Genomic DNA, 27,972 nt, shown 5'->3' with positions numbered 1-27,972 from the left:
TTTGTTTCGTCCCTTTTTAAGAAAAGAAAAATTTGAGTATGTCTGAGCAGGCCGACTGTGTGCCCCTTGTTGTTCGCTCGTCTGTGGACTCAATACTTTTCACCTCCTTCTCCAACTGGCCAGTTCAGTCACTCACGCCACACAGGGACTTCTTGTGCCCATTTTGTCATGCTGTTTCTAAAAAAAAATACTATACTGGTTAAGAGCTACAGCTGCTAACCAAAAGGTTGCAAGTTCAAATCTACCAGCTGCTTCTTGGAAACCCTATAGGGCTGTTCTACTCTGTCCTATAGGGTTGTTATGAGTCGGAATGACTTGATGGCAGCAGGTTTGGTTATTTTTTCTAAGTTGGTGTCACTCAGACACTGGTAGCCTTGAGCTCACTTTTTAAAACAATAGCAAGAAAAACCTGACACCCCTCCTGAGTCACAGAAACTCCAGGTGGTTTCAGATTACTTACCTACCAGTTAGTGGGAATGGATGGATGATCACAAAATGGATTGCAGTCATTGAAAATGGAGCATTTTGAAGTATGAAGTGGAAAGAAGAGATTTAGGGCCAGACCACAATCACAGGAACAAGTGATGAATAACACTGACTGGCAGTTCGAGGTGAAGAATCGCCATCAAGTCTCTGAATACAAAACACAATGCCCCTTTGCCCAGTGAGGAAAGGCCCACATGAATGTAACCAGCATGCTTGCACCCTGGAAAAAGTGGCCTGCAGCTAGCCTGCCCTTGCTCAGCCTTCTCAGCAGTATGCAGTCACATCCTAGCTACTTGTCTAAATGCCCCAACACTGCCCTTCTTAATCAGCTCCCCAAAAGAAAAATACAGCAGTGAAATGTGAAAGTTTCTGGGTTGTTAAAACAAAACCTGGTAAATAACATTACAAAGAACAGCTCAAAGTGTTGATGCATTAGATGCTGCATCCCGAATTCTGGAAGAGGAGTTCATTGATTGCAAACAGCAGCATCCGTACTGTGGGCCATTGGCCCTGAGTGCTGGGACCCTGCGTGCCTTTGTGTCATGCGTCAGGCACACCTTCTGATCTTCTGTGAGCCTGGCAGCCTCCCTGAACTTCTCTGCTAAGTCCTGACTGCACAGAACTGTGATGCCATCACAGAATGGTACTCGCTCTTACCAGATCTGCTGCAGCAGCCCCTACTAAAATGCAACTTGTCCTTACTGTTTGTCACAGATATTTCAATATCCAGAACCATCTACAGCATCACAGAAAACAGCATGGCCTGCTTTGACATCACATTACTCATCACATTACTAATGCCTTGATAAATGCATGCCTCCCCTTGCATTAAGTGGTCCAGCCCTGGTGGGAGTATCTGAAACAGAGGCCACTGATTCCAGCGAAATGCACTTGGAACTGAGGGCCCAGCCTCAGCTCTCGCTATTACTGGCTCTGAGACTTGGAAAGTCATTTGCCTTTCTTTTCCTCAGTTTATTCAGTTAGGAAGTAGGGACAATTGGAAAAAAAAACTTCTGCCTCATGGCGACCCCACGTGTGTTTGAGAGTAGAACTGTGCTCCATAGGGTTTTCTGTGGCTGATTTTTTGGAAGTAGATTACCAGGCTTTTCTTCCGAGGCACTTCTAGGTGGACTCAAATTGCCAACCCTTCAGTTAATAGCCGAGTGACTTAACTGTTTACACCACTCAGGGACTCCAGTGAGAGTAATAACCTACCTGATTTATTTAGTTTATAGACAAAATCAAAAGAGAAAAACACTTTTAAAAGTTTTTATGAAATTTTACATGTATATTCCAGAAATTTTAAACTAGAAATAATGCCTAGCATTTTTTAAAATTGAAGTATAATTTGCACAACACAAAATTTGCCATTTAAACCATTTTACAGTGTACAATTCAGTGATTTTTAGTACATTCATAGTATTATGCAACTATCACCACTACCTAGATGCAGAACATTTCACTACCCCAGAAGGATCTCAGGGAAAACTTTTCAGTATTTTACCATTGAGGATGATGTTAGCTGTTGGTTTTTCATAAACACACTATATCGTGTTGAGGAAGTTCTCAGCTGTTACTAGTTTTCTGAGTATTTTTGAAAGGGTGTTGGATCACATCAGATGCTTTTTTTTTTACATCAGTTCAGATGATCCTGTGGGTTTTTTTTCCTTCTATTATAGTGGTGTATTATATTAATTGGTTTTCTTACGTTGAATCACCCTTCCATTTCTAAGATAAATCCCTCTTGGTCATGCTGCATAATCCTTTTAATAAGCTTCTGGATTTGGTTTGGTAGTATTTTGTTAAGAATTTTTACACCTATATTCATAAAGGATATATGTAGTTTTATTTCTTCTGATGTCTTTGTCTGCCTTTGGTGTAGGGTAATGCTGGCATCATAGAATGAGTTGGTGAGTGTTCCCTTCTCTTCTTTCTTTTGGAAGAGTTTGAGAAGAATTATGTTAATTATTCTTTAAATATTTGGTAGAATTCATCAGGGAAGCCATGTGGTCCCGGTCTCAGGCTTTTCTTTGTGGAAGTTTTTCGATCACTAAGTAAATTTCTTTGCTTGTTACAGGTATCTTAAAATTTTCTATTTCATCTTGAGTCAGTTTTGGTAGTTTGTGTGTTTATATCAATTTGTCCATTACATCTAGGTTATCTAATTTGTTGCCGTACAATCATTAGTAGTATTCTCTTATAAACTTTTTATTTCTGTAGAGTTGATCAGTCGTAGTGTCCCCACTTTCATTTCTGATTTTAGTTATTTGCATCTTTTCTCTCTGTCTCTCTTTTTTCCTTGTCAGTCTAGCTAAAGATTTTTTTGATTTTATTGATTTTTCAACTTCTGGCTTTGTTGATTCTCTTTATTGTTTTCCTGTTCTCTGATCCATTTATCTCCACTCTAATCTCTAATCTTTCCTTTTGATAACTTTAGGCTTCATTTGCTCTTCTTTTTCTAGTTCTTAAGGTGTAACATTAAGTTCTTGATCTGAGATTTTTCTTCTTTTTTAATGTAGACATTTGTGGTTGTTAGTTGCTGTCAAGTCCATTCTGACTCATGGCGACCACCTCTGAGCCCTGTGTTCACTGCATCCCATAAGCTCGGTGTGTTGTGCTTTTATTTTCATTCATGTTTATTTGCTAATTTTTCTTGTGATTTCCTCTTTGACTCATTGGTTAATAGTCTGTTTTTTAAATTTCAACATATACATAAATTTTCCAGATTTCCTTCTTCTGTTGTTATCCAGTTTCATCCAGTTGTGAGCAGAGAAGATACTTTGGATGATTTCAGTTGTTTTTAATTTACTGACACTTTTTTTTGTGACTCAGCATATGGTCAGTCTTGGAAAAATCGTGTTCCTTGTGCACTTTAGATGACTGTGCATTCTGTTGTTGGTGGGTGGAGTGTTCTATATGTGTCTGTTAGGTCTTGTTGTTTTATAGTGTTGTTCAAGTCCTCTGTTTTCTTGTCAGTCTTCTGTCTAGTAGTTCTGTCAATTCTTGAAAGTGGTGTATTGAAGTTTCCAACTATTATTGTGGAAGAATTTCACCCTTCAATTCTGTGACTCTTTGTTTCATATATTTTGGAGCTCTGTTGTTAGGTGTATTTATGTTTATATTTGTTGTATCTTCATCATAGATTGGCCTTTTATCATATAATATCCTTTGCTCTTACAACAATTATTTGTTTTTTATTTTTCTGATACTAGTATTGCTACTCCACATCTCTTTTTGTGTCCCACATGTCTCTTAACATTTTTATTAATTTTTTTTCTTTCTGTTTGTCAGTTGGATAATCTCAATTGACCTATATTCAGATTCAGTGTTTCTTCTGTGTGCTCAAATCTTCTGTTGAGCCCCTGTAGTGATTTCCTTTTTTTTTTTTAGTTCTTTGTGTATGGTTTCCTTAGTTTTTTTTTTTTTGCATATTTATAATATTTGGTCTCAAGTCCAATAAGTAGACTCCTTCAAGGAAGTTTCTATTAATTTCTCTTTTCCTATGTATTGGACTATGTTTTGTTTCTTTGCATGCCTCATACTTTCTGTTGAAAGCTGTACATTTTGAATATTATAATGTGGTAACTCTGAAATTCCTATTCCTTCTCTTCCCCAGTATTTGTTGTTTCTACTGGTTGTGTGTGTTGGTTTTTGTTTGTTTAGTGATTTTTCCAAACTAATTTTGAAAGTCTGTATTCTTTGTTGTGGGTGGCCACATTCCATTAGCTTAGTGGTCAGCTAGTGATTTGACAGGGAGCCCTTAAATGTCTGGAATAAAACAAAATAAGAAACTCTTCTAGTCTTTGCCGATTGGCTCTTTGTGTGTGTGTTGAGACACTCTTTCAGTGCTTAGCCAGACAGTTTACAACTCTGCCATAGCCTTCACTTTCTGCTTTCACGGAGCTTGAAAGTCAACCAGAGTTGAGAACTTAATGTCTTTTCAGTTCTCTTCTGACATGCCTCCAGTCCTGGGCATGTACTTCACCTTCTAGATTCTCCAGAATCCACGGGAGCTTTTCAAATTCCTTACTTCCCCAAGTATTTACTTTCTCAGCCATTACCTTCCCGAACGTTTTGGTTTATTGCTTGCCCTAATTGTTATTCCTTTCCCAAGGTGGCTAGGGCAAAAACATTTGCCTTTAAATGTTTTCCAGAATTTGATAACACCACCCAAGAATTTGCCTCAGCCCTGGAAAAGCATCAAGTCAGGCAATAAAAGGCAAGCCCTTGAGCCAGTATTTTAGGGAGTTGCGAGTCTGGTCAAAACAAATGATCATAATCCTTTGACAATAAGGTCTATGTTGTACTCTCTGTTACCAGCAACCCACACTGGTAATGTGGGGTGCCATCTTCAAGTGTGCTACCAAGTGAGGAGGTGGAGAATGTTAACAGGTGACAGTCTATGATAACTTACATTTTTAACAGATAAGTTACAATGACACAGAGCTCTCTTACTAAATTTAGGGGGTTTTTTTCCCTTCATTAAGTGGTTATTGTAATTTTTTAAATTAGATTCTAGAGTTCTGAAAAAGTCAATTCTGACCATTTTACCAGCATATTTGTTGCTTTTGTGGAGGGATGAGCTTTTGGATTTCTCTAATCTTCCATTTTTACTGAAATCACCTTAGTGTCTTCATCCCTAGTGTTTTTAAAGCATCTACTCTGTGCCAGGCATGATACTACATATTTTACATAAAACAATACTGTAAGATAGCTTTATAATTCCCGTTATAGGGGAGGAAGTGTGCACTCAAAAATTTTAGTAATGGCCTGAAGCTGCACAGCAAGTACATAGAGGTTGAACTGAGAGTTAAAACTGGGCCTGCTTGATTCCAATGTCTCTCCGATCTGCTTTTTCTTGCACTACAGTGTTGAGTGCCTTATTCCTTATGATCAAATACATACTTGAATTTCATTCTGAGAAAAGAAGAGCGTCTTTGCATATATGTACTTTTTTTTCAGCACTCTTTATTATTCAGTCTTGTTTTTATCACCTACATTTATTAAGAAAGGAGCCTAGATGGTGCAAGGAGTTTACATTTGATTGCTAACCTAAAGGTTGGCTCTGCAGAAGAAAAGCCTGGTGGATTGTTCCATAAAGATTACAGCCAAGAAAACATATGTAGCAGTTCTACTCTTTGACACATGAGGTTGCCATGAGTCGAGGGCCAACTTGATGATAGCTAACAACAAAACAACATCTATTAAGACGGTTTGGTGCTGGAGTATATTGATAAACATGAAAAGTTAAACAAAATAATTCTACTCTCACATCAATCATTATAATACCTTCCTTAGGAACACCAGTATTAAAAGATAAAATAGCCGTGTTAATCAAATAAATCAGTAAAGTTTATGTCCTTTTTGGATAAGAAATATACTGACTTATCAAAGTTATTAAACTTGTGCTTGTAATTCCAATATAAATAAGAATTGCTGACATCTTTTTTTTTTTCCCAGCAGCTCAAGTGGAATCAAAAGCCTAATAAGTAGTGCAAATATCAGTGGGGGCTTTCAGCCAAGTATAATTCTGATGTTTGTCTCATATACATACCTATTACATTAAAGGACACAAAATGAATCAATGAGCCTTAAAATTACTTATGAAACCTGTAACACAAACATGAAATAAATTCAAATAATTTGGCTCTATTGTTAAAAAGAAGACAGTCAAGTCATTATGTCATGTTAGTATAATAGATTTTTTTTTTTTAAAGCATGAAACTGTAAAATTATGTAAACCAAAACAAGCATCATTTTAGAATGATCTTACTTACAAGGTTTTAAACTTTTATATAGTGATTGAGGTTCTGTTTTTACAGTTACCCTTTGCCACATTTAAATTCTGTTATGTTTAAAATAGGTCAATGCACACTTGATTCTTCCAGCTCTCCATTGCCCACCTACCCTCCATAACAGCAGCCTCTGAAGGGCTTGGCAACTCATCTCTTCTTTGTCAGGGGCAAACCCTTGGTTGAGATTTAGAAGGGGGACAAGGTCAATGCTGAGGCAAAGGTCCCTTAGGAGACTCGCTAATCAGCACAGGCACAATGGACAGGACTGAAAGAAATTAGGGTTGCAGTTCTGGTCTGGTTCAAACACAACTGCAATAAACTTACAACAATTATAGTATGGGATCAATACACATGTGTTACAGTCAGTTAAAAGACAGAGGGGAATGGGTTAACTTGACCATAACCTTTGGGTTCCAACATACACTGTTCCCAATGATCAATTTTTGTATTTGAAAAGTTGTTTTTACAAAAGAAAAGAATTGCATGATCATCTCAATCAAGGCAGAAAAGTCCAACACACCTTCCTGATAAACACTCAATGAAATAGGAATAGAAGGGAAATTCTTCAGCATAATAAAGGGCGTCTTTAAAAAACCAACATCATTCTCAATGGAGAGAGACGGAAAACATTCCCACTGAGAACAGGAACAAGACAAGGATGCCCTTTATCACCACTCCTTTTTAACATTATGCTGGAAGTCCTAGCTAAAGAATAAGACAAGAAAAAGAAATAAAGGACATCCAGATTGGTAAGAAAGAATTAAAACTATCCCTATTTATGGATGATATGATACTATATAGAGACAACCCAAAAGACTTCTCAAGAAAACTACTAGAACTAATAGAAAGATTCAGCAGAGTAGCAGGATGGAAGATAGACATTCAAAAATCAGTTGGATTCCTATACACCAATAAAGAGAACAAGGAAAAGGAAATCAGGAAAGCAATACCATTAATAATAGCCCCTTAAAAAAAATACTTTGGAATAAATCTAACCAGGTACATAACAAGACCTATACAAAGAAAACTACAAAACACTATTACAAGAAACCAAAAGAGACCTACATAAATGGAAAAACATACCATGCTCATGGATATGTAGACTTAACATTGTGAAAATGTCAGTTCTTCCCAAAGCAGTCTACAAATACAGTGCTATCCTGATCCAAATACCAATAGCATTGTTCAACAAGATGGAAAAAATAATTATGAACTTTATATGGAAAGGAAAGATGTCCTGGATAAGTAAAGCACTATTGAAGAAGAAGAATAAAGTAGGCGGCCTCACACTACTTGACCTCAGAACCTATCATACAGCTACGGTAGTCAGAACAGCCTGGTACTGGTACACTGACAGACAAATTGACTAATGCAACAGAATCGAAAACCCAGATGTAAATCCATTCATCTATGGTCACCTGATCTTCAACGAAGGCCCAAAGTCCATTAAATGGGGAAAAGACAGTCCTTTTTAACAGATGTTACTGGCAAAACTGGATGTCCATCTGTAAAAAATTAAACAGGACCCATACCTCACACCATACACAAAAACAAACTCAAAATGAATCAAAGACCTAAATATAAAACCAAAAACTATAAACATCATAGAAGAAAAAATAGGGTCAACACTAGAGGATACACGGCATACATAGGATACAAACCGTAACTAACAATGCACCAACACCAGAAGATAAGCTAGATAACTGGGATCTTCTAAAAAGTAAATACCTATGTTCATCAAAAGGCTTCACCAAAAGAGTAAAAATAGAACCTACAGATTGGGGGGAAAAAAGGAAATTTGGCTATCACATCTTCGACAAAGGTCTAATCTCTAAAATCTATAGGAAAATCCGGCACCTCTACAACAAAAAGACAAATAATCCAATTAAAAAATGGGCAAAAGATAATGAACAGACACTTCACCAAAGAAGACATTCAGGCAGCTAACAGACATGAGGAAATGCTCGCGATCACTAGCCATTAGAGAAATGTAAATCAAAACTACAGTGAGATACCATCTCACCCCGACACAACTGGCATGAATCAAATAAACAGAAAATAACAAATGTTGGAGAGGCTGTGGAAAAATTGAAACTCTTATGCACTGCTGGTGGAAATGTAAAATGGTACAACCATTTTGGAAAAAGAGATGGCACTTCCTTAGAAAGCTAGAAATAGAAATACCAGCTATCCCACTCCTAGGAATGTATCCTAGAGAAATAAGAGCTGTCACACAAATAGACATATGCACACCCATGTTCAATGCAGCATTATTCACAATAACAAATAGTGGAAACAACCTAAGTGCCCATCAGCAGATGAATGGGTAAACAAACTATAGTACACACACAATGGAATACTATGCAATGATAAAGAACAATGACGAACCTGGGAAACATCTCACAACATGAATGAATCTGGAGGGCATTATGCTAAGTAAAATAAGTCAATCACAAAAGGACAAATACTGTATGAGACCACTATTATAAAAACTCAAGAAAAGGTTTACACACAGAAAGAAACAATCTTTCATGGTTATGAGGGAGGTGAGTGGTGGGGAGCGAAAAACACTAACTAGACAATAAATAGATAAGTGGTAGCTTTGGTGAAGGGTAAGGCAACTTGACCAAGGCAAAGTCATAGAAGCTTTGTACCAAAAAAACCAAATCTGTTGCTATGGAGTCAATTCCAACTCATAGTGACTCTTTAGGACAGAGCAGAACTGCCCCATAGAGTTTCCAAGGAGTGGCTGGTGGATTTGAACTACTGACCTTTTGGTTAGCAGCCAAACTGCTTAACGCTTAACCACTGCGCCTCCGGGACTCCAGCTTATAGACACATCCAAACTCCCTGAAGAACTGAATTACTAGGTTGAGGGCCGGGGACCATGGTCTAGGGGGACATCTAGCTCAATTGGCATAACATGGTTTATAAAGAAAATATTCTACATCCTACTTTGGTGAGTAGCGTTTGGAGTCTTAAAAGCTTGTTAGTGGCTGTCTAAGAAACTCGACTGGTCCCACGCCATCTGGACCAAGGGAGAATGAAGACAACCGAAGACACGGGAAAGATTAGTTCAAAGGAGTAATGGACTAAAACTACCACAGCTTCCACCAGACTAAGTCCAGCACAACAAGATGGTGCCTGACTATCACCACTGACTGTTCTGACAGGGATCACAGTAGAGGGTCCCAGACAGAGCTGGAGAAAAATGTAGAACAAAATTCAAACTCACAAAAAAGACCAGACTTACTGGTCTAACAGAGACTAGAGAAACCCTGAGAGTATGGCCCCCGGACACCCTTTTAACTCAGTACTGATGTCACTCCTGGGGTTCAACCTTCAGCCAAAGATTAGACAGGCCCATAAAACAAACAATACTACACATAGATCTACCATGTATGTAAGACTAAATGGGCACACCAGTCCAGGGACAAGGATGAGAAGGCAGGAAGGGACAGGAAAGCTGGATGAATTGAAATGGGGAACCCAAGGTCAAGAAGGGATGAGTGTTGACACGTCATGGGGTTGGCAACCAATGTCACAAAACAATATGTATATTAATTGTTCAATGAGAAACTAATTTGCTCTGTAAACCTTTACCTAAAGCACAATAAAAAAAAAAAAGTTGTTTTTAAATATTTGACTGTGTGTTGAGTGCATTTTTTCTTAGAAATATTATTGTAAATGGTTGTTGCATATCGAAGAAAACCAGTAATGCCTGATAGGCATAAAAATAATACACATGGTACATTGTATTAGTGGTTGTTTATAAGAAAACACATGTATCCATTCTTTCTTTTATTTAATGAACAAGTTTTGAGTTTTCTCTGAGCATGAAAATACAAGGGACAGGATTTTGGCATCAGATAGGGCTCATGGGCAAGTTTCTGCAGAAGTAGGGGTATCTGTACTTCTAGCACCAGTGACTTATTAATTATCTATATGAATTCTCATTCATCCCACATGCAAAATACCCTATCCCAACATCCCCAATAATCTCAACCCATTAGAGCATGAGTTCAAAGTCTGAAATGTTATCTAAATCTCATCAGCTTAAATGTCCCAAATTTCATCATCTAAATTTTCTAAATCAGTCATGTGTGTCTCTGGGTATGGTCCATCCTGGGGCAAAATTTCTCTCCATCTGTGGACTTGGGAAACTAGAAAACAAGTTGTTTACTCCCAAAATACAATGGTGTGACAGGCATAGTGTTACATTCTTTATAGACATTCCCATTCGAAAGGGAAAAAAATGGAAAGAGAAGAGGGTTCACTGGTCCAAAGCAATTTTGAAATCCAGCTGTGCAAACAATATTAGGTTTCAAGACCTGGGAATTATCCTCTGTGGTTCAAGACTCCACTCTCTGGACTTGAGGCTCTGTGCTCTGAGTTATCCTTTTAAAATGAAGAGTAGCAGGTATTTGCAGCTGAGTGGTTTAATCAGCCTGTTTCCTGTCTGTACAGTTTTTGGAGTCCAACAGCTTTCTTTCACCTTGTCCTCTCTCTGTTGCTTTTGGTCCAAGTTGGCAGTGTTTCTGATGGTATAAAATTCTGAAGACCCCTATGATAGTCTCTGGGCTTCACTGCATTAAACAAGAGGCTCCTTCACAGATCTTTCCTAGATAATCCATTCTCTATTTACGGCATATGTTAAGATGGCAGAAAGGATCCATGGGTCCCATACCTGGGTCCCATACCTAATCTTTTCAAAGAGCCCTCAGAATAATTGAATACTCTGTCCTTTTGACCCTTCCAAGACATTAGCAAAAGGTTGTTCAGTCAAACCCTTGATTTTCTCTCCAGAAAGTGGCTTCCTGACAGTGAATCTTAACTTTTGCATCCTTTACAATCTGGATAGGCTTAGAATTTTTGAAATCATCAAGTCCTGCAGCATTTTAGTTAACATTTCTTCCCTCAATCTATTTCTTTCCACTCTCATTATGCTATAAGTAACAAGAAGAAAATCAGGCCACACCCTCATCACTTCACTTGGAAATCTTCTCAGCTAAGTATCTAAGTTCAACACTTAAAATTTCTCCTTTCTACATAATTGTAGGACATAGTTCAGTAAGCTTTGTGGTACTACCCAACAAGGATCTCCTTTCCACCAGTTTCCAATAACATGCTCCTCATTTCCTCCTGAGCCCTCACCAGCAATGCCTTTAATGTCAATTTATCTACTAAGTCTATTTATGACAATTTAAGTATTCTGTAAGACAATACAGGTTTTCTCTACCACGTTCTTCATTTTTTTCTCAGTCCTCACTATAGAGTTGTTAACCTCATACTTCTACTAATGGTAGAAGTAACAAGGCTATCTAGGCTTTTTCTGTCTTGCTTCTCAAAACTCTTTCAGCCTTTGCTAACTGCCCAATTCCTAAGGCACTACTTCCACATTTTTAGGCATTTTTTAGAGCAACATTTCACGTCTAGGTACCAAAATATGCAGTAGTTTCCTATTGTTGCTGTAAGAAGTATCCACAAACTTAGTGGGTTAAGATAACACAAATTTATTATCTTATAAAAGTCCAAAATAGGTCTTATGGGGCTAAAATTAAGGTGTCAGCTGGATTGTGTTGCTTTTGGAGACAGTAGTTGAGAATCTGTTCCTTGATTTTTCTAGCTTCTAGAGGATGCCACTTTCCTTGGCTCATGGCCCCACATCACTCTGACCTCTGCTTGTGTCATCATATCTCTTTCTCTGACTCTGACCCTCTTGTCATTAGATGCTATTGAGTCAGTTCCGACTCACTGAGACCCTATGTACAACAGAATGAAATACTGCCCGGACTTGCACCATCCTCACCATCGTTGCTGTTTGAACCCATTGTTGCAGCCACTGTGTCAGTCCATCTCGTCAAGGGTCTTCCTCTTTTTCGCTGACCCTGTATTTTACAAGCATGGTGTCCTTCTCTAGGAACGGGTCCCTCCGGATAACATGTCCAAAGTATGTGATAGAAAATGTCACCATCCTCACTTCTGAGGAGCACTATGACTGTACTTCTTCCAAGACAGACTTGTTCATTCTTTTGGCAGTCCATGGTATATTCAGTATTCTTCACCAGCACCATATTTCAAAGGTGTCAGTTCTTCTTCAGTCTTCCTTATTCATTGTCCAGCTTTTGCATGCATCTGAGGCAATTGAAAATACCATGGCTTGGCTCAGGTACACCTTAGTCCTCAACGTGACATATTTTCAACACTTTCGAGGTCTTTTGCAGCAGATTTGCCCAATGCAATATGTCATTTGATTTCTTGACTGCTGCTTTCATGGGTGTGTACTGTGAGTCCAAGTAAAATGAAATCCTTGAAAACTTCAATATTTTCTCCTTTTATTATGCCATTGCTTATTGGTGCAGTTGTGAGGATTTTTGTTTTCTTTATATTAAGGTGTAATCTGTACTGAAGGCTGTGGTCTTTGGTCTTCATCAGTAAGTGCTTCAAGTCCTCTTCACTTTCAGCAAGCAGGGTTGTTGCATCTGTATATCACAGGCTGTTAATGAGTCTTCCTCCAATCCTGATGCCCTGTTCTTCTTCATATAGTCCAGTTTCTCGGATTGTTTGCTCAGCATACAGACTGAATAAGAATGGTGAAAGATGCAAACCTGATGTACACTTTTCCTGACTTTAAACCACGCAGTATTCCCTTGTTCTGTTCAAACTACTTCCTCTTGCTGTATGTACATGTCCCCCATGAGCATAATTAAGTGTTTTGGAATTCCTATTCTTCACAAGACCCTTGTGTTTACATTGTTCCCATCTGGATAATCAAGGATAATATCCCCATCTCAACAGCTTTAGCTTAATCATATCTGCAAAGTCCCTTTTGCCATGTAAAGTTGCATATTCACAGGTTTCGGAGATTAGAACATGGACATTTGTGGGACTGTCATTCTTCCTACCCCACTATTAAGCCCTTACCTCATCTACTGCATTGATGCAGCCAGACATTTCTGCTCTCTGGTGTGGGAAAAGGTCATTACAAGACCAGAAATCAAAGGGTAAACCTCAGTTATGACTGTTCCTTATTTTAGTGTTTGATAATGATGTAGAAAAATTAATGAACAATATGTTAGGGAAAACTAGTAGTATACTCATTGCCACTGATTTTTATGCATATGAAAGTCTGTATTTCCATGTGAATGAGTAAGGTTCAATTGTAAGGAAAATATTGGACTAGAAATCTGGATACTGTGTCTTTAATTACCTCATTTTTGGGGAGATGTGAACCAGTGGCCCCCACAGCATCACCTCTTGCATCCCCAGCCACCCCTCACCGCTACCAGGAATTGAGCCTTAAGATATTTATGTTATACCTGAGTCCATAAACTATTAGAATAGAGGCTGTAGACCAGCAAAAAATTGAGTCTCTTAGTTGAAGTGTTCTCCTCTGAACTCCAACAGCATTTATTTTTCCTGTGGTTATTTTTGCATTTACTGGCTTTTACACAGTGTTAAAAATAATCAAAACTCAAAGAAGAAGGGAAAGACAGCACACAATATAGGGGAAGTCAGCACTATTTGACCAAGGCAAAGTCATAGAAGCTTTCCCAACATCCAAACACCCTGAGGAACTGAGTTACTAGGGCTGAGTACTGGGGACCATGGTCTTGGGGAACATCTAGATCAATTGTCATAACATAGTTCATAAAGAAAATGTTCTACATCCTACTTTGGTTTCTTCTCATTTTGAATCATGCACATCAGCAAATGAAGGTCCCAAAATCTTTACTCCATTCACGTCATTAAAGTCTACTCTATTTTGAGGAGGCAGCTCTTTCCCACTTGTATTTTGAGTGTCTTCCAAGCAGAGGGGCTCAGCTTCCAGTACTATATCAGACAGTGTCCCGCTGCTATTCATTAAGGTTTTCACTGGCCGATTTTTTCAGAAGCAGACCACCATTTGAGGTCTTAAAAGCTTCTGAGCGAGCATCTAAGATACATTTACTGGCCTCATCCAGCCGAAGCAAAGGAGAGCCACAAAAAACCAAGGACACAGGGAAATTTTAGTCCAGAAGACTGATGGACCACATGAATTACAGCCTTCACCAACCTGAGCCCAGAAGACCTAGATGGTGCTTGGCTACCACCAACAAAGGCTCTGACAGGCATCACAATACAGGGTCCTGGACAAAGCAGGAGAAAAATGTAGAACAAAATTCAAACTTACAAAAAAGTCCAGACTTACTGGTCTGACAGAGACTGGCAGAACTCCTGACACTGTGGCCCCCAGATACCCTGCTAAGTCAAAACTGAAGCCATTCCCAAAGTCCTCCTTTCAGCCAAAGATTAGACAGGCCTTATAAAATAAACCCCATCCATCTGTCAGTTTCTCTTACTGTGGTGGCTTGGGTGTTGCTGTGATGCTGGAAGCTATGCTACCACCAGGGTCATCCAGATTCGAGCGGAGCTTCCAGACTAAGACAGACTAGGAAGAAGGACTTGGTGGTCTGCTTCTGAAAAAATTGGCCAGTGAAAACCTTAATGAATAGCAGCGGAACATTGTCTGATATAGTACTGGAAGCTGAGCCCCTCTGCTTGGAAGGCACTCAAAATACAAGTGGGAAAGAGCCGCCTCCTCAAAATAGAGTAGACTTTAATGATGTGAATGGAGTAAAGATTTTGGGACCTTCATTTGCTGATGTGCATGATTCAAAATGAGAAGAAACAGCTGCAAACATCCATTAATAATCAGAACATGGAATGTATGAAGTATGAATCTAGGAAAATTAGAAGTTATCAGAGATGAAATGGACTGCATGACGATCCATATCCTAGGTATTAGTGAGCTAAAATGGACTGGCATTGGCCATTTTGAATCAGACAATCATATGGTCTTCTATGCCAGGAACGACAAGTTGAAGAGGGACAGTGTTGCATTCATTGTCAAAAAGAACATTTCAGGATCTATGCTGAAGTACAACTTTGTAGGTGACAGGATAATATCCATACACCTATAGGGAAGACTAGTTAATGTGACTATTATCCAAATTTACGCACCAACCACTAAAGCCAGAGATAAAGAAATTGAAAATTTTTACCAACTTTTGCAGTCTGAAATTGATCAAATATGCAATCAAGATGCATTGATAATTACCAGCGATTGGAATGTGAAAGTTGGAAACAAAGAAGAAAGAACAGTAGTTGGAAAATATGCCCTTGATGATAGAAATGACACCGGGGATTGCATGACAGAATTTTGCAAGACCAATGACTTCTTCATTGTGAATGCCTCTTTTCAACAACATAGACAATGATTAGACATGTGGACCTTGCCAGATGGAATACACAGGAATCAAATCGACTACATCTTTGGAAAGAGATAATGGAAAAGCTCAATATCATTAGTTAGAACAATGCCAGGGGCTGACTGTGGAACAGACCATCAGTTGCTCATATGCAAGTTCAAGTTGAAGCTGAAGAAAATTAGAACAAGTCCTTGGGAACCAAAGTACACCTGAATTTAGAGACCATCTCAAGAATACATTTGACACATTGAAGACTAATGACCAAAGACCAGATGAGTTGTGGAATGACATCAAGGGCATCATACATGAAGAAAGCAAGAGGTCATTAAAAGGACAGGAAAGAAAGAAAAGACCAAAATGGATGTCAGAAGAGACTCTGAAACTTGCTCTTGAAAGTCGAGTAGCTAAAGTGATGGAATAAATGGTGAAGTAAAAGAGCTGAACAGAAGATTTCAAAGGGTAGCTGAAGAAGAGAAAGTAAAATATTATGACAGATGCAAAGACCTGGAGTTAAAAAACCAAAAGGGAAGAACATGCTCAGTATTTCCCAAGCTGAAAGAACTGAAGAAAAAAATTACGCCTCCAGTTGCAGTAGTGAAGGCTTCTATGGGTAAAATGCTGAGTGACGCAGGAAGCGTCAAAAGAAGATGGAAGGAATACACAGAGTCACTGTACCAAAAAGAATTAGTCAACATTCAGTCATTTCAGGAGGTAACATATTATCAAGAACTGATGATATTGAAGGAAAAAGCCCAAGCTGCCCTGAAGGCATTGTCGAAAAACAAAGCTCCAGGAATTGACATAATACCAGTTGAGATGTTTCAACAAACTGATGCAGCGCTGGAGATGCTCACTTGCTTATGTCAAGAAATTTGGAGGACAGCTCCCTGGCCAACTGGCTAGAAGAGATCCATATTTATGTCTATTCCAAAGAAAGGTGATCCAACAGAATGTGGAAATTATCGAACAATATCATTAATTTCACACACAGGTAAAATTTTGCTGAAGATCATTCAAAAGCATTTGCAACAATACATTGATAGGGAACTGACAGACATTCAAGCCAGATTCAGAAGAGGACGTGGAATGAGGGATATCATTACTGATGTTAGATGGTTCTTGGCTGAAAGCAGAGACTACCTGAAAGATGTTTACCTGTGTTTTTTTAGCTATGCAAAGGCATTCAACATAAAGTTGGTGTGGATCATAACAAATTATAGATAACATTTCGAAGAATAGGAATTCCAGAATACTTAATTGTGCTCATGAGGAACTTGTACATAGACAAAGAGGCATTCATTCAAACAGAACAAGGGAATACTGCATGGATTAAAGGCAGGAAAGGTGTGAATCAGGGCTGTATCCTTTCTTATTTGTTCAATCTGTACGCTGAGCAAATAATCCGAGAAGCTGGACTATATGAAGAAGAATGCAGCATCATGGTTGGAGCAAGTCTCATTAACAACCTGCAGTGTACAGACGACACAACTTTCCTTGCTGGAAGTGAAAAGGACTTGAAGCACTTACTGATGAAGATCAAAGACTACAGCATTCAGTATGGATTGCACCTCAACATAAAATAAAAATCCTCACAACTGAACCAATAACATTATGATAAACAGAGAAAAGATTGAAGTTACCAAGAATTTCATTTTACTTGGATCTACAATCAACACCCATGGAAGCAGCAGTCAAGAAGTCAAATGACGTATTGCATTGGGAAAATTTGCTGCAAAAGACCTCTTGAAAATGTTAAAAACAAAGATGTCATTTCAAGGCCTAAGGTGCTCCTGACCCCAAGCCATGGTATCTTCAGTCATCTTATATGCACCGAAAAACTGCACAATGAGTAAGGAAGACTGAATAAGAATTGACAACTATGACATGTGGTGTTGGCAAAGAATATTGTGCATACCACGGACTGCCGGAAGAACAAACAAATCTGTCTTGGAAGAAGTACAGCCAGAATGCTCCTTAGAGGCAATGATGATGACACTTCACATCACATACTTTGGACATGTTATCAGGAGGGACCAGTCCTTAGAGAAGGACATCATGCTTGGTAAAGTAGAGGTCCACAAAAAAGAAGGAAGATGCTGAACGAGATATATTGTCACAGTGGCTACAATGATGGGCTCAAGCATAACAATGATTTTGAGGATGGCTCAGGACGAGACTGTGTTTCATTCTGTTGTACATAGGGTCACTATGAGTCGGAACCGTCTGACAGAACCTAACAACAACATAAAACAAAAAATAACAGTTCAGTCAAGTATATAAGACCAAATGGTAACACTGCCCAAAAGCAAAGACTAGAATCAGAAAGGGACAGGAAAACTGGACAAATGGACACACGGAACCAGGGGTGTGAAGGCAAAGGGGAAGAGTGCTGACACATTATGAGAATTGCAAACAATGTCACAAGACAATATTTGTATAAATTTTTGAATGAGAAACTAATTTGCACTATAAACTTTTACCTAAAGTGCAATAAAAAAAAAAAAAAAACTGGAAGAAATCTAAACATAAGATTTTTTCTGAGCAATTATATATGCATATAAGGAGATTATTCTGATTCCAAAAAAAAAAAAAAAAAAAGTAAATGGCTCTAAGTAGGCTAGTTACAATGAAGCTTATAAAAAGAAGAGGAGGAAGAAGAATAGAAGATCAACCTTTGCAATCTTAATGTGATTGATTGAACCCTGCCTTTCCACTTTTACTGAGATCAGCTTGTACCAGATCACAAGGTGATCTCTGGCCTGGCTGCCAGCAATTTGGCCCTCCACTCACCTCTAGCTGTGAGACCTTTTGAAATTTAACTAAGCCTAGAGTCTTTTTTATTAAATCACGAGGTAATGATGTTTTCATTGCTGTAGGGCAGCTTCTCAGGAGGGAAGGATCAGGCTTTTGCAGTTTGGATTAGACTATTTTCGATTAATATTTGGTTTTGTGGGTAAGGAAAAAAAACCTTAAAATCAAAGTAAGAAGTCTGTTATTAATTTTTCTCTTTGACACCAGTATTATGAGAGTCCTTGGGTGGTGTGAATGATTATGCACTCAACTACTAGCCAAAAGGTTGGTGGTTTGAACCCACCCAGAAGTGCCTTGGAAGACAGGCCCCAGGATCTTCTTCCAGAAGGTTACAGCCTTGAAAATCATATGGAGCAGCTCTACTCTGATTTAGGAAATAATGTTGGAGTTATTAGTCCCTGTCCTTGAGCATAGAGAATGTGACCCAGCTGGAGTTGGGCTCACGAGGACTCACAAGGACACATCAACTGGGCCCTGAGGTATAAAGACAATAATTAAGATAATCTTGGGAAATATCTTTTAGGGAAACTTTCACATAAAGCCAATCAAACACTCTAGTCTTTTTCTGTTAGCATTTAGTGAATAGAAATTTGTTGGATGAATGAAGACCCTCCTGACTGTCATTACTGAAACCTGTACCAATGATTGTTAAGAAAGACAATTCAAAATGTAGGATCACAGTTTCTAGCCAATCTGTGAAAAGACTAAGCTTTCAATGGTTTTGCCCATTTGTAATGTTAATATATACTGATGATTCTGCAGTGGTCTCTGGACTCTGGCAGACATGGCTGTGGCAGCATGCTTGTCCGTTTTCCCATTCTTGCCTATTCTGTAATGTTCTTTGGACTCGGGCATACGTGGCTCTAGCAGCATGCTTGTCCATTTTCCTGCTTTTGTCTGTTCTGTGATATTTCCTTGGACTCCAGCAGACATGGCTCTGGCATGTGGTTGTCCATTTCCCACTTTTGCCCTTTTGAATATATGCCGAATAAAACTTTCCTTTTACTATACTAAACTTTGTGGTGTTTTTCCTCTACAACGACTCTACACACATGGGGTCACTGTGAGTTGGAATCGACTCCACGGCAACTAACCAAAACAACAACAACCCAGTATTATAGTTTGCTTAGACTTCCTATTTCCTTACTAAAATTTTGCCTCTTAGGGAAATTCTAGATTTTCTGATCTCATTGTGACTTTTTCCTCTAGAAAGTATTTGACTCATTTAAATGCTCTGATTCTGCTATTGCTTTACTTAATACATTGCTTAAGTCTACTAACAAATATGTAAAGCTATACTGTTTTCCTTGGTGTTGGCAGAATACCATCCTCACAGGTTGTGTTTTTTAAGTCCTAATTTTCGTAATTTTGATTGGTAAATCTTCATTTACCTTATTCATTTCATAACCAAAACCAAACCAAACTCACTTCTGTCGAGTCCATGCCAACTCATAGTAACCCTAAAGCAACCCTATGGGACAGAGTAGAGGTGCCCTATAGTATTTCCAGTCTTTACAAAAGCATATTGCCACATCTTTCTCCAACCAGTGTAGCGGCTGGTGGGCTTGAACCGCGAGCCTTTCAGTCAGCAGCTAAATGCTTTAACCACTGTGCCATCAGGGCCCCTGGACCCATTTCATCATGATTGAAAATAGGCCTTTTACATAGTTTATGCATGAAGTGAGCGCTTCCAGCATTACATCCTTTTGTAGAAATGTCTCAGTTGGTATTCTGTCAGTTCCTGGCGCCTTGTTTTTTGCCAATGCCTTCAGTGCAGCTTAGACTTCTTCTTTCAGTACCATTGGTTCTTGATCATATGCTGCCTCCTGAAATGGTTGAATGTTGACCAATTCTTTCTGGTGCAGTGACTGCGTATTCCTTCCATCTTCTTTTGATGCTTCCTGCGTCATTCAATATTTTGCCCATAGAGTCCTTTAGTATTGCAAGTCAAGGTTGAATTTTTTCTTCAGTTCTTTCAGCTTGAGAAATGCCGAGCATGTTCGTCCCTTTTGGTTTTCTAACTCCAGGTCTTTGCACATTTCATTATAATACTTCACTTTGTCTTCTGGAATCGCTCACTCGTCTATGCCAAGAAATATGGAAACCAGCTACCTGGCCAACCGACTGGAAGAGATCTGTATTTGTGCCCATTCCAAAAAAGATGATCAACAGAATGCAGAAATTATCCAACTATATCACACGCAAGTAAAATTGTGTTGAAGATAATTCAAAAATGGTTGTAGCAGTACATTGACAGGGAACTGCTAGAAATTTAGACAGGATTCAGAAGAGGACATGGAATGAGTGTTATCATTGCTGATGTCAGATGGATCTTGGCTGAAAGCAAAAAATTCTAGAAAGATATCTGCCTGTGTTTTGTTGACTATACAAGGCATTCCATTGTGTGAATCATAACAAATTATGGATAGAATTGCGAAGAATGGGAATTCTAGAATGCTTAATTGTGCTTATGAGGAACATGTACATAGACCAACAGGCAGTTGTAGGAACAGTACAAGGGGATACTGCATGGTTTAAAATCAGGAAAGATGTGTGTGAGTGTTGCGTCCTTTACCATACTTATTCAATCTGTATGCTGAGCAAATAATCTGGGAAGCTGGACTGTATGACAAACATGGCATCAGGATTGGAGGAAGACTCATTAACTACCTGCAATATGCAGATGATACAACCCTGCTTGTTCAAAGGAAGAAGACTTGAAGCGCTTACTGATGAAGATCAAAGACCACAGCCTTCAGAATGGGTTACAGCTCAACATAAAGAAAACAAAAATCCTCACAACTGGATGAATAAGCAGCATCATGATAAATGGAGAAAAGATTGAAGTTGTAAAGGATTTCATTCTACTTGGATCCACTATCAATGACCATAGAGGCAGCAGTCAGGAAATCAAATGACATAGCACATTGGGAAAATCTGCTGCAAAAGACCTCTTTAAAGTGTTAAAAAGCAATAATGTCACTTTGAAAACTAAGATACACCTGACCTCAGTCACCTCATATGTATGTGAAGGCTAGACAATGAATAAGGAAGATCGAAGAAGAATTGATGTCTTTAAATTATGGTGTTAGCAAAGAATATTGAATATGCCATGGACTGTCAGAAGAACAAACTAGTCTATCTTGGAAGAAGTACAGCCAGAATGCTTCTTAAGAAGTGAGGATGGCAAGACTTTGTCTCATGTACTTTGGACATGTTATCAGAAGGGACCAGTCCCTGGATAAGGACATCGTGTTTGGTAGAAGGTCAGAGAAAAAGAGGAAGGCCCTCAACGAGATGGATTGACCCAGTGGCTGCAACAATTGACTCAAGCATAGCAACGATTATGAGGATGTCACAGGACTGGGCAGTGTTTTGTTCTGTTATACATGAGGTCGCTATGAGTCAGAACCGACTCGATGGCACCTAACAATAGCAACAAATACATAAAGAGATCCATTGCAGAGTATTTATAATGTAAAATAACCTACAGATCTAACAATAGCTAATTGGTTTAGTATGTTTACATATGTATGCTAGAATAAAATATTTAACCTTTAAAAGTCATGATCAGGTCATATTTTAGTGATTTGAGAAATGCCCGTGCTCTATTGTTAGGCATAAATGAGTTAGAGGCTGAATTTTATATACCAAGAATGAAAAGAAAATACATACACGTGTAGAAAAAAATCTAGATTTAAATGTACCAGATGAAAATATAAGTGAAATTATAGATATTTGCAATTTTCTTCTCTACACTTGTCTTAGGCTGGGTTCTCTAGAGAAGCAAAACCAGTAAAGCATATAAGTACATATATAGATTTATATCAAAGAAACAGAGCACGCGATTGTAGAGGCTAGAACATCCCTCCTGATTCACGTAGCCACAGGGGCTGGCAAACCCAAGATCGGCAGGTCAGAGGGCAGGGCTCTTGCTCACAGCCTGTGAATATCGACAAATCTCAAGATTGGCAGGCAAGACCGCAGAGTTTCTCCTGATTCACGTAGCTGCAGGGGCTGGCGTACCCAAGATCAGTAGGTCGGAGAGCAGGGCTCCACTCACAGGCCATGAAGATCTACGAGTTCCAAGATTGGCAGATAAGCTGAGAGCTCAAGTCCCAAGAACTGGAGGTCAGGCAAACAAGAGGCAGCCACAGGATCCAGAACGTCTGCTTATATTCAAATGCAGGCCACACCCCTAAGGAAACTCCCTTTCAACTGATTGGCTGCTCACAGCAGATTCAATCATGGGAGTGATCACATATAAACACTGAGAATTGTGGCCCAGCCAAGCTGACACACAATCTTAACCATCACAACACTTTTCTGGTGTTTCTGCAACTAGGAAGCCCACTGCTCGGACCATGTCCTGGCCCCACCACTTCTTAGCAATGCACTCTTGGCCAGATTCTTAGTATCCATGCCTCCTTTTCCTCACTTGTAAACCGGAATAAAGGTAGTAATGTATCTCATCAAGCTGTTATGATTAGATGAGTTAATGCATGCAAAACACTATAAATGTTAACTATTATTAGCATTATTATTGCAATTATTGGTGGCAGTGGTAGTGGTTGGTCATATTCTTCTTTGGAAGACAAGATTTGGATTTAAAAAAAAAAATCAGTTTGTACCAGAAAGTTCTATTGTAACACCAGTTCACCTACTCCACAGTTTCATGCCACGAGCCCATCAAACACTTAGAGCCAGGTTCTGGTCAAAATTTGGACTTTGTATTTATCCTATATTTACATTTTCAACTTTGTAAAATATTTAAAAAATAGTGTCAGTCCTATTAAAGAAACTTTTTTAGATCACTATGAGTAAGTGCTGGGGAACAAAGAAAAAGTTATTTTTAAAGGCAACTTAAATTGCTTTACAAATGGTAATATATTTAAAAGTCTTTAGGTGGTGCAAATGGTTTACACTTGACTGCTAACCCAAAGGTTGGCTGTTCAAACCCATCCAGTGACACCATGGAAGAAAAGGCCTGGCCATCTGTTTTCATTAAGATTACAGCCAAGAAAACCCTATGCGGCAGTTGTGCTCTGTAACACATGAGATCTCCATGAGTTAGAATCAACTTGACAGCAACCAGCAACAACACCGCCATATACTTATAGGTGCACACACCAAACCACAGAAATCTTGCGTATATTTGATTTAAACTTTGTTTTTAAATCATATTCATCTACAGTTCAAACCTATATAATTTACTGGGGACAGTTTTGGCAATTTTGTAAAAATAGTAATTGAAATAATGAGTAAAGTACTCAATGTAGCTTTCTAGAACATAATAATAAAGTACTTAACATGGCTTTCTGGAACTCAGTCGTTGCTCAGTTGCTTAATAGCAGAGTGTATGACTCATTTAAAGGTTTTTCATCTTTTATTTTTCAGCTTGACCATCTCTGCTGAGTGCCCAATGCAACTTGAAGACTTTCCCATGGATGCCCATGCATGCCCTCTGAAGTTTGGCAGCTGTAAGTTATTTTCACAAGTAAGAACCATGGATATATGTTTGGGGTAACTTTCCATATTAATTCACAAGCATTTAATTTGGTATACAATTTGTGCTGCGATCTGTTTGAGAAGACTGGAGAGTGTTGAGGGCATACCCATCTTTGCTGTCGCAAATTGTTAAGCACTCGACTTCTAACCAAAAGTGTGGTGGTTTGAAATAGACCTGGCATCAAAAGGTGCCTAGGAAAATAGGCCTGGTGGTCTGCTTCCGAAAAGTCACAACCTTGAAAACTCTGTGGAGCAGTTCCATTCTGCACACGAGACAGAATCGACTCGACAGCAGCTAACAACAACACATATCACATATTAGGGTAAAAGGAGGTTATCAGAATGAAAGCACTCTAAAATCTAGAATATTCTCTGCTTCAGATGCTTCTCCCCAGATCTTCACCTAGGCATTTCCTTGTTGTCTCACATTAAATGTCCCGTCCTTAGAGGGATCCCCCTTGAAGATTCAATTTTCAGTGCCTAGCCAGTAACTTTCAAAGATTGCATTGTAGTTATTGCTATGTTGGCTTACTACGCCCTCTAGAATGTTCCCTAAGAGTAAGAACATTTTCTGTCATGTTTATACTCTCTATCACCTTGTACACCCAAACTCTCTGTAACAGAGAATCACACAAAATAGTCATTCAGTAAATATGTGTTCCTTGAACAAATAAATTGTTCATGTCAAAGTACATTAAGTGGACAATTATCCAAATCTAGCACAAACTCCTGGGATCCAGATGAAACTATTCCAGACAGCAGAATGCCTTCAGTTATGTCCCTGTTCTAGATATTTGGCATAAGCAGGGTTGGAACCTGTCTACTATTTGCTTCTTTTTTTATATCGTTCATTTGTGCTCATATTATTTGACATTTTAGTTTTTTTTCTTTTCCTTTTTTAAGAAATATTTTATTGTATTTTTGGTGAAAGTGTACACAGCAAAATAGTTTCCCATTCAACAATTTCTACACATATTATTCAGGGACATTGGTTACATTCTTCACATTGTGTCTACATTTTTGTTATTTCCATTCTAGCTGTTCCATTTCCACTAACCTAGTCTCCCTGCCACCCTACCTTCTCATCTATGCTTCAGAGTATTTGTTGACCATTTGGTCTCATGTAGATGATTGTTTTAAAAGAATGCAGTACTCAAGGGTAATATTCTTTACTTTGTGAGCTTACCTGCTATTTAGCTAAAAGGTGACTTGAGAAGATAGTTTCAGTTCAAGATTTAAAGATTATCTTTTGGAGATTCTGCTATTCTCAATGGGTCCAGTAAGTCTGGATTTTTTTAATGAGAATTTAGAGTTCTGTTCCACGTTTTCATCCCCTTCTGTCAGGATCTATCTATTGTGGATGTGATCAGAACGTTCGGTAGTGATGTTTTAGTTTTGAAAGCAGAAGCATGTTCTCCTTAAGATTAAGCACCAAGACTGTCTGGGTTTGAATCCTGATTATCCTGCTTCTTCACTGAGTGACTGTGGGCAAGTTACTTAATCTCTCTAAACATCCTTTAGTCATTTGCTAAATGGATGAAGTTATTCCTGAAATGTTTATTTTTCTAAGTTTACCTTTTCACTTTGTTATACTTACTGCTTTAGTTCTTTTTCTTTATTTTTTAAACATATTAGAATGTTTTTCAAAACCTCTAGGGTTTGGAATTTATACATCTTGTTTTGACTTTTTATGGTTAACTTTAAATTTTATAAGCGTATTTAAGTAGTGTTTTTCTAGCAATGTAAACAAATGACTAATATTTTGGTAAACAGCCCCTAACCAAGACAAAATCTTTAGTATATTTTAATGTTTTTCATTTCTTTATGACTGCTTCTTTCTGGTTTTATTGAAATCACCTGAAATTTTAGTGTTAAATTTTTTTAGTCCTCCTTCCTTTTTCCATCCTCCTTCCCTCCCTCTCTTCTTTTTAAGTATTATACCACTTTAATTTGTGGAATCAATTCATAACAACAACTGTAATCTTCTTAGCCTTATCATAAAAAATGCAACCAATAACAACAACAAAAATCCTCTACATTGGCTGAATTATTGAAAGCCTACTTGAAATGAAATAAAAGCATTTATTTCTGCAACTCAACACCTCAATCCCAGATTCATTCAAAGAAAAATATGTCTGTAATCATTAAGGTTGTATGTCAACTTGGCTGGGCCATGACTCTCAGTGGTTTGGCAGTTATGACATCATTTGGCAGTCCTTTAATGATGTGATCACCTCTGTTATGAGATTCGATATAATGTGATCACCTCCATGATGGGATCTTCTGTGAGTAGGCAGTTAGTTGTAAGGGAGTTTCCTTGGGGATGATGCCTACATCCAATATAGGTGAACTTCCTGGCAAGGCTTGTGGGCTTTTGCTCACTCTGGATCCTGCAGCTGGCTTCTGTTCATCTGACCTCCTATTCTTGGAACTTGAGCTAGCAGCTTACCTGCAGTCTTGCCTGCTGATCTTGGGATTCATCAGTCTTCGAAGCCTGTAAACCAGAGCCCTGCAGTCTGACTTGCTGACCTTGGGTTCACCAGCCCCTGGGGCTATGTGAATCAGGAGAAGCCTCCAGCCTGACCCATGAACTTGGGACATTCCAGCCTCTACAACCACGTGAGCCATTTCCTTAATATAAATCTCTCTATTGATTTATATGCTATACTGATTTTGCTTCCGTAGAGAAACCAGCCTAAGACAATGTCCTAGGAATATTTATCAAAATTAGATATTACTAAATAATTATGAATCACAATTATTTCACTACAACCGAATTGTGTGAAAAATACCCAGTTGTTTCTGTATACATTCCAGAACTGATTAGGGTGAAGTTTAGAAACACTGTAGAAAGGGGGTTTAAATCACCTACTACAGATCAAAATTCAAAAGTATGAAAAAAGCTTCTAATGTAAATTTGAGCCCCTTTTCCCTTTATGATATTTCAAACAACTATTGTTGTTAGGTGCTGTCCAGGTGATTCCAATTCATAGAGACCTCATGTACAACAGAATGAAACACTGCCCGGTCCTGTGCCATCCTGACAACCATTTTTATGCTTGAGCCCATTGTCGAAGCCAGTGTGTCAGTCCGTCTCATCGAGGGTCTTCCACTCTTTCGCTGACCCTCTACTTTACCAACCATAATGTCATTCTCCAGGGACTGGTCTCTCCTGATAACATGTCCAAAGAATGTAAGATGAAATCTTGCAATTGGAGAATTCTGGCTATACTTCTTCCAAGACAGATTTGTTCATTCCGTTGGCAGTCTGTGGTATATTCAATATTCTTTGCCAACACCACAATTCAAAGGGTCAGTTCTTCTTCGGCCTTCCTTATTCACTGTCCAGCTTTCGCATACACATAATGTGATTGAAAATACCATGGCTGGTCAGGCACACCTTAGTCTTCAAGGTAACATCTTTGCTTTTCAACACTTTAAAGAGGTCTTTTGCAGCAGATCTGCCCAGTGCAGTGCATCTTTTGTGTGTGTGTGTGTAAACATTTTCTTGTCTCTTTATTTTGATGAGTAAGTTTGTTGACTTTCTTTGTGGTTACCGTGAAATTTACCCTTATCTTCCTAAGTTTGAAGCAGTCTATTGTTACTTGGTATCACCTTGCTTTCCTCTCCATTAGAAGGTTCTATACCTACCATGTGTATTCCCTCTTTAATTGTTCTAATGTTGTTGTCATTTGCAGATTAATTTCTTTGATTCCCTGTTGTATTTCTTTTGGTTTTGAGAGTTCATTTCCTAGATTGGTATCTGGCTGGTGTGATCCTGCCTCCTAGATTCAGCCCGTGAGCTGATGTTATTTGTTCTCAGATCGAACAACTCCCTTTAATAAATCTTGTAAGTTTGGTTTTGTTTTTACATATTCCCTTAATTTCCGTTTTTCTGGAAATGTCCTAATTTCACCATCATATTTGAATGAGAGTTTTGCAGGATATATTATTTTTGGCTGGCAGTTTTTTTTCTGTCAAGCTTTTACATACGTCATTCCATTGCCTTCTTACCTGCATCGTTTCTGCCGAATAATCTGAGCTTAGTCTTATTGTTTCTCCTCTGTATGTGACTTCTTGTTTTTCATGAGCTGCTCTCAGGATTCTTTGTTTGTCTTTGG

At 38.5% G+C, this 27,972-nt stretch overlaps 1 protein-coding gene across 1 annotated transcript in view; it reads left to right on the top strand.

Moving 5' to 3' along the window:
- The window catches only part of GABRA5 (gamma-aminobutyric acid type A receptor subunit alpha5), a 157,050-nt gene that overhangs the window by 57,382 nt on the left and 71,696 nt on the right, over window positions 1-27,972 (top strand). Inside the window, exon 7 of the mRNA XM_004372621.1 lies at window positions 23,741-23,823. Within this exon, the coding sequence (XP_004372678.1) occupies window positions 23,741-23,823 (83 nt within the window). The remainder of the gene's footprint in view (window positions 1-23,740; window positions 23,824-27,972) is intronic.

Source organism: Trichechus manatus, unplaced genomic scaffold (assembly GCF_000243295.1).
Source record: "Trichechus manatus latirostris isolate Lorelei unplaced genomic scaffold, TriManLat1.0 scaffold00019, whole genome shotgun sequence".
NCBI classification, from domain to species: domain Eukaryota; kingdom Metazoa; phylum Chordata; class Mammalia; order Sirenia; family Trichechidae; genus Trichechus; species Trichechus manatus.
Note: the sequence above shows the minus strand (reverse complement) of the source record. Positions and strands in the feature narration are given on the sequence as shown.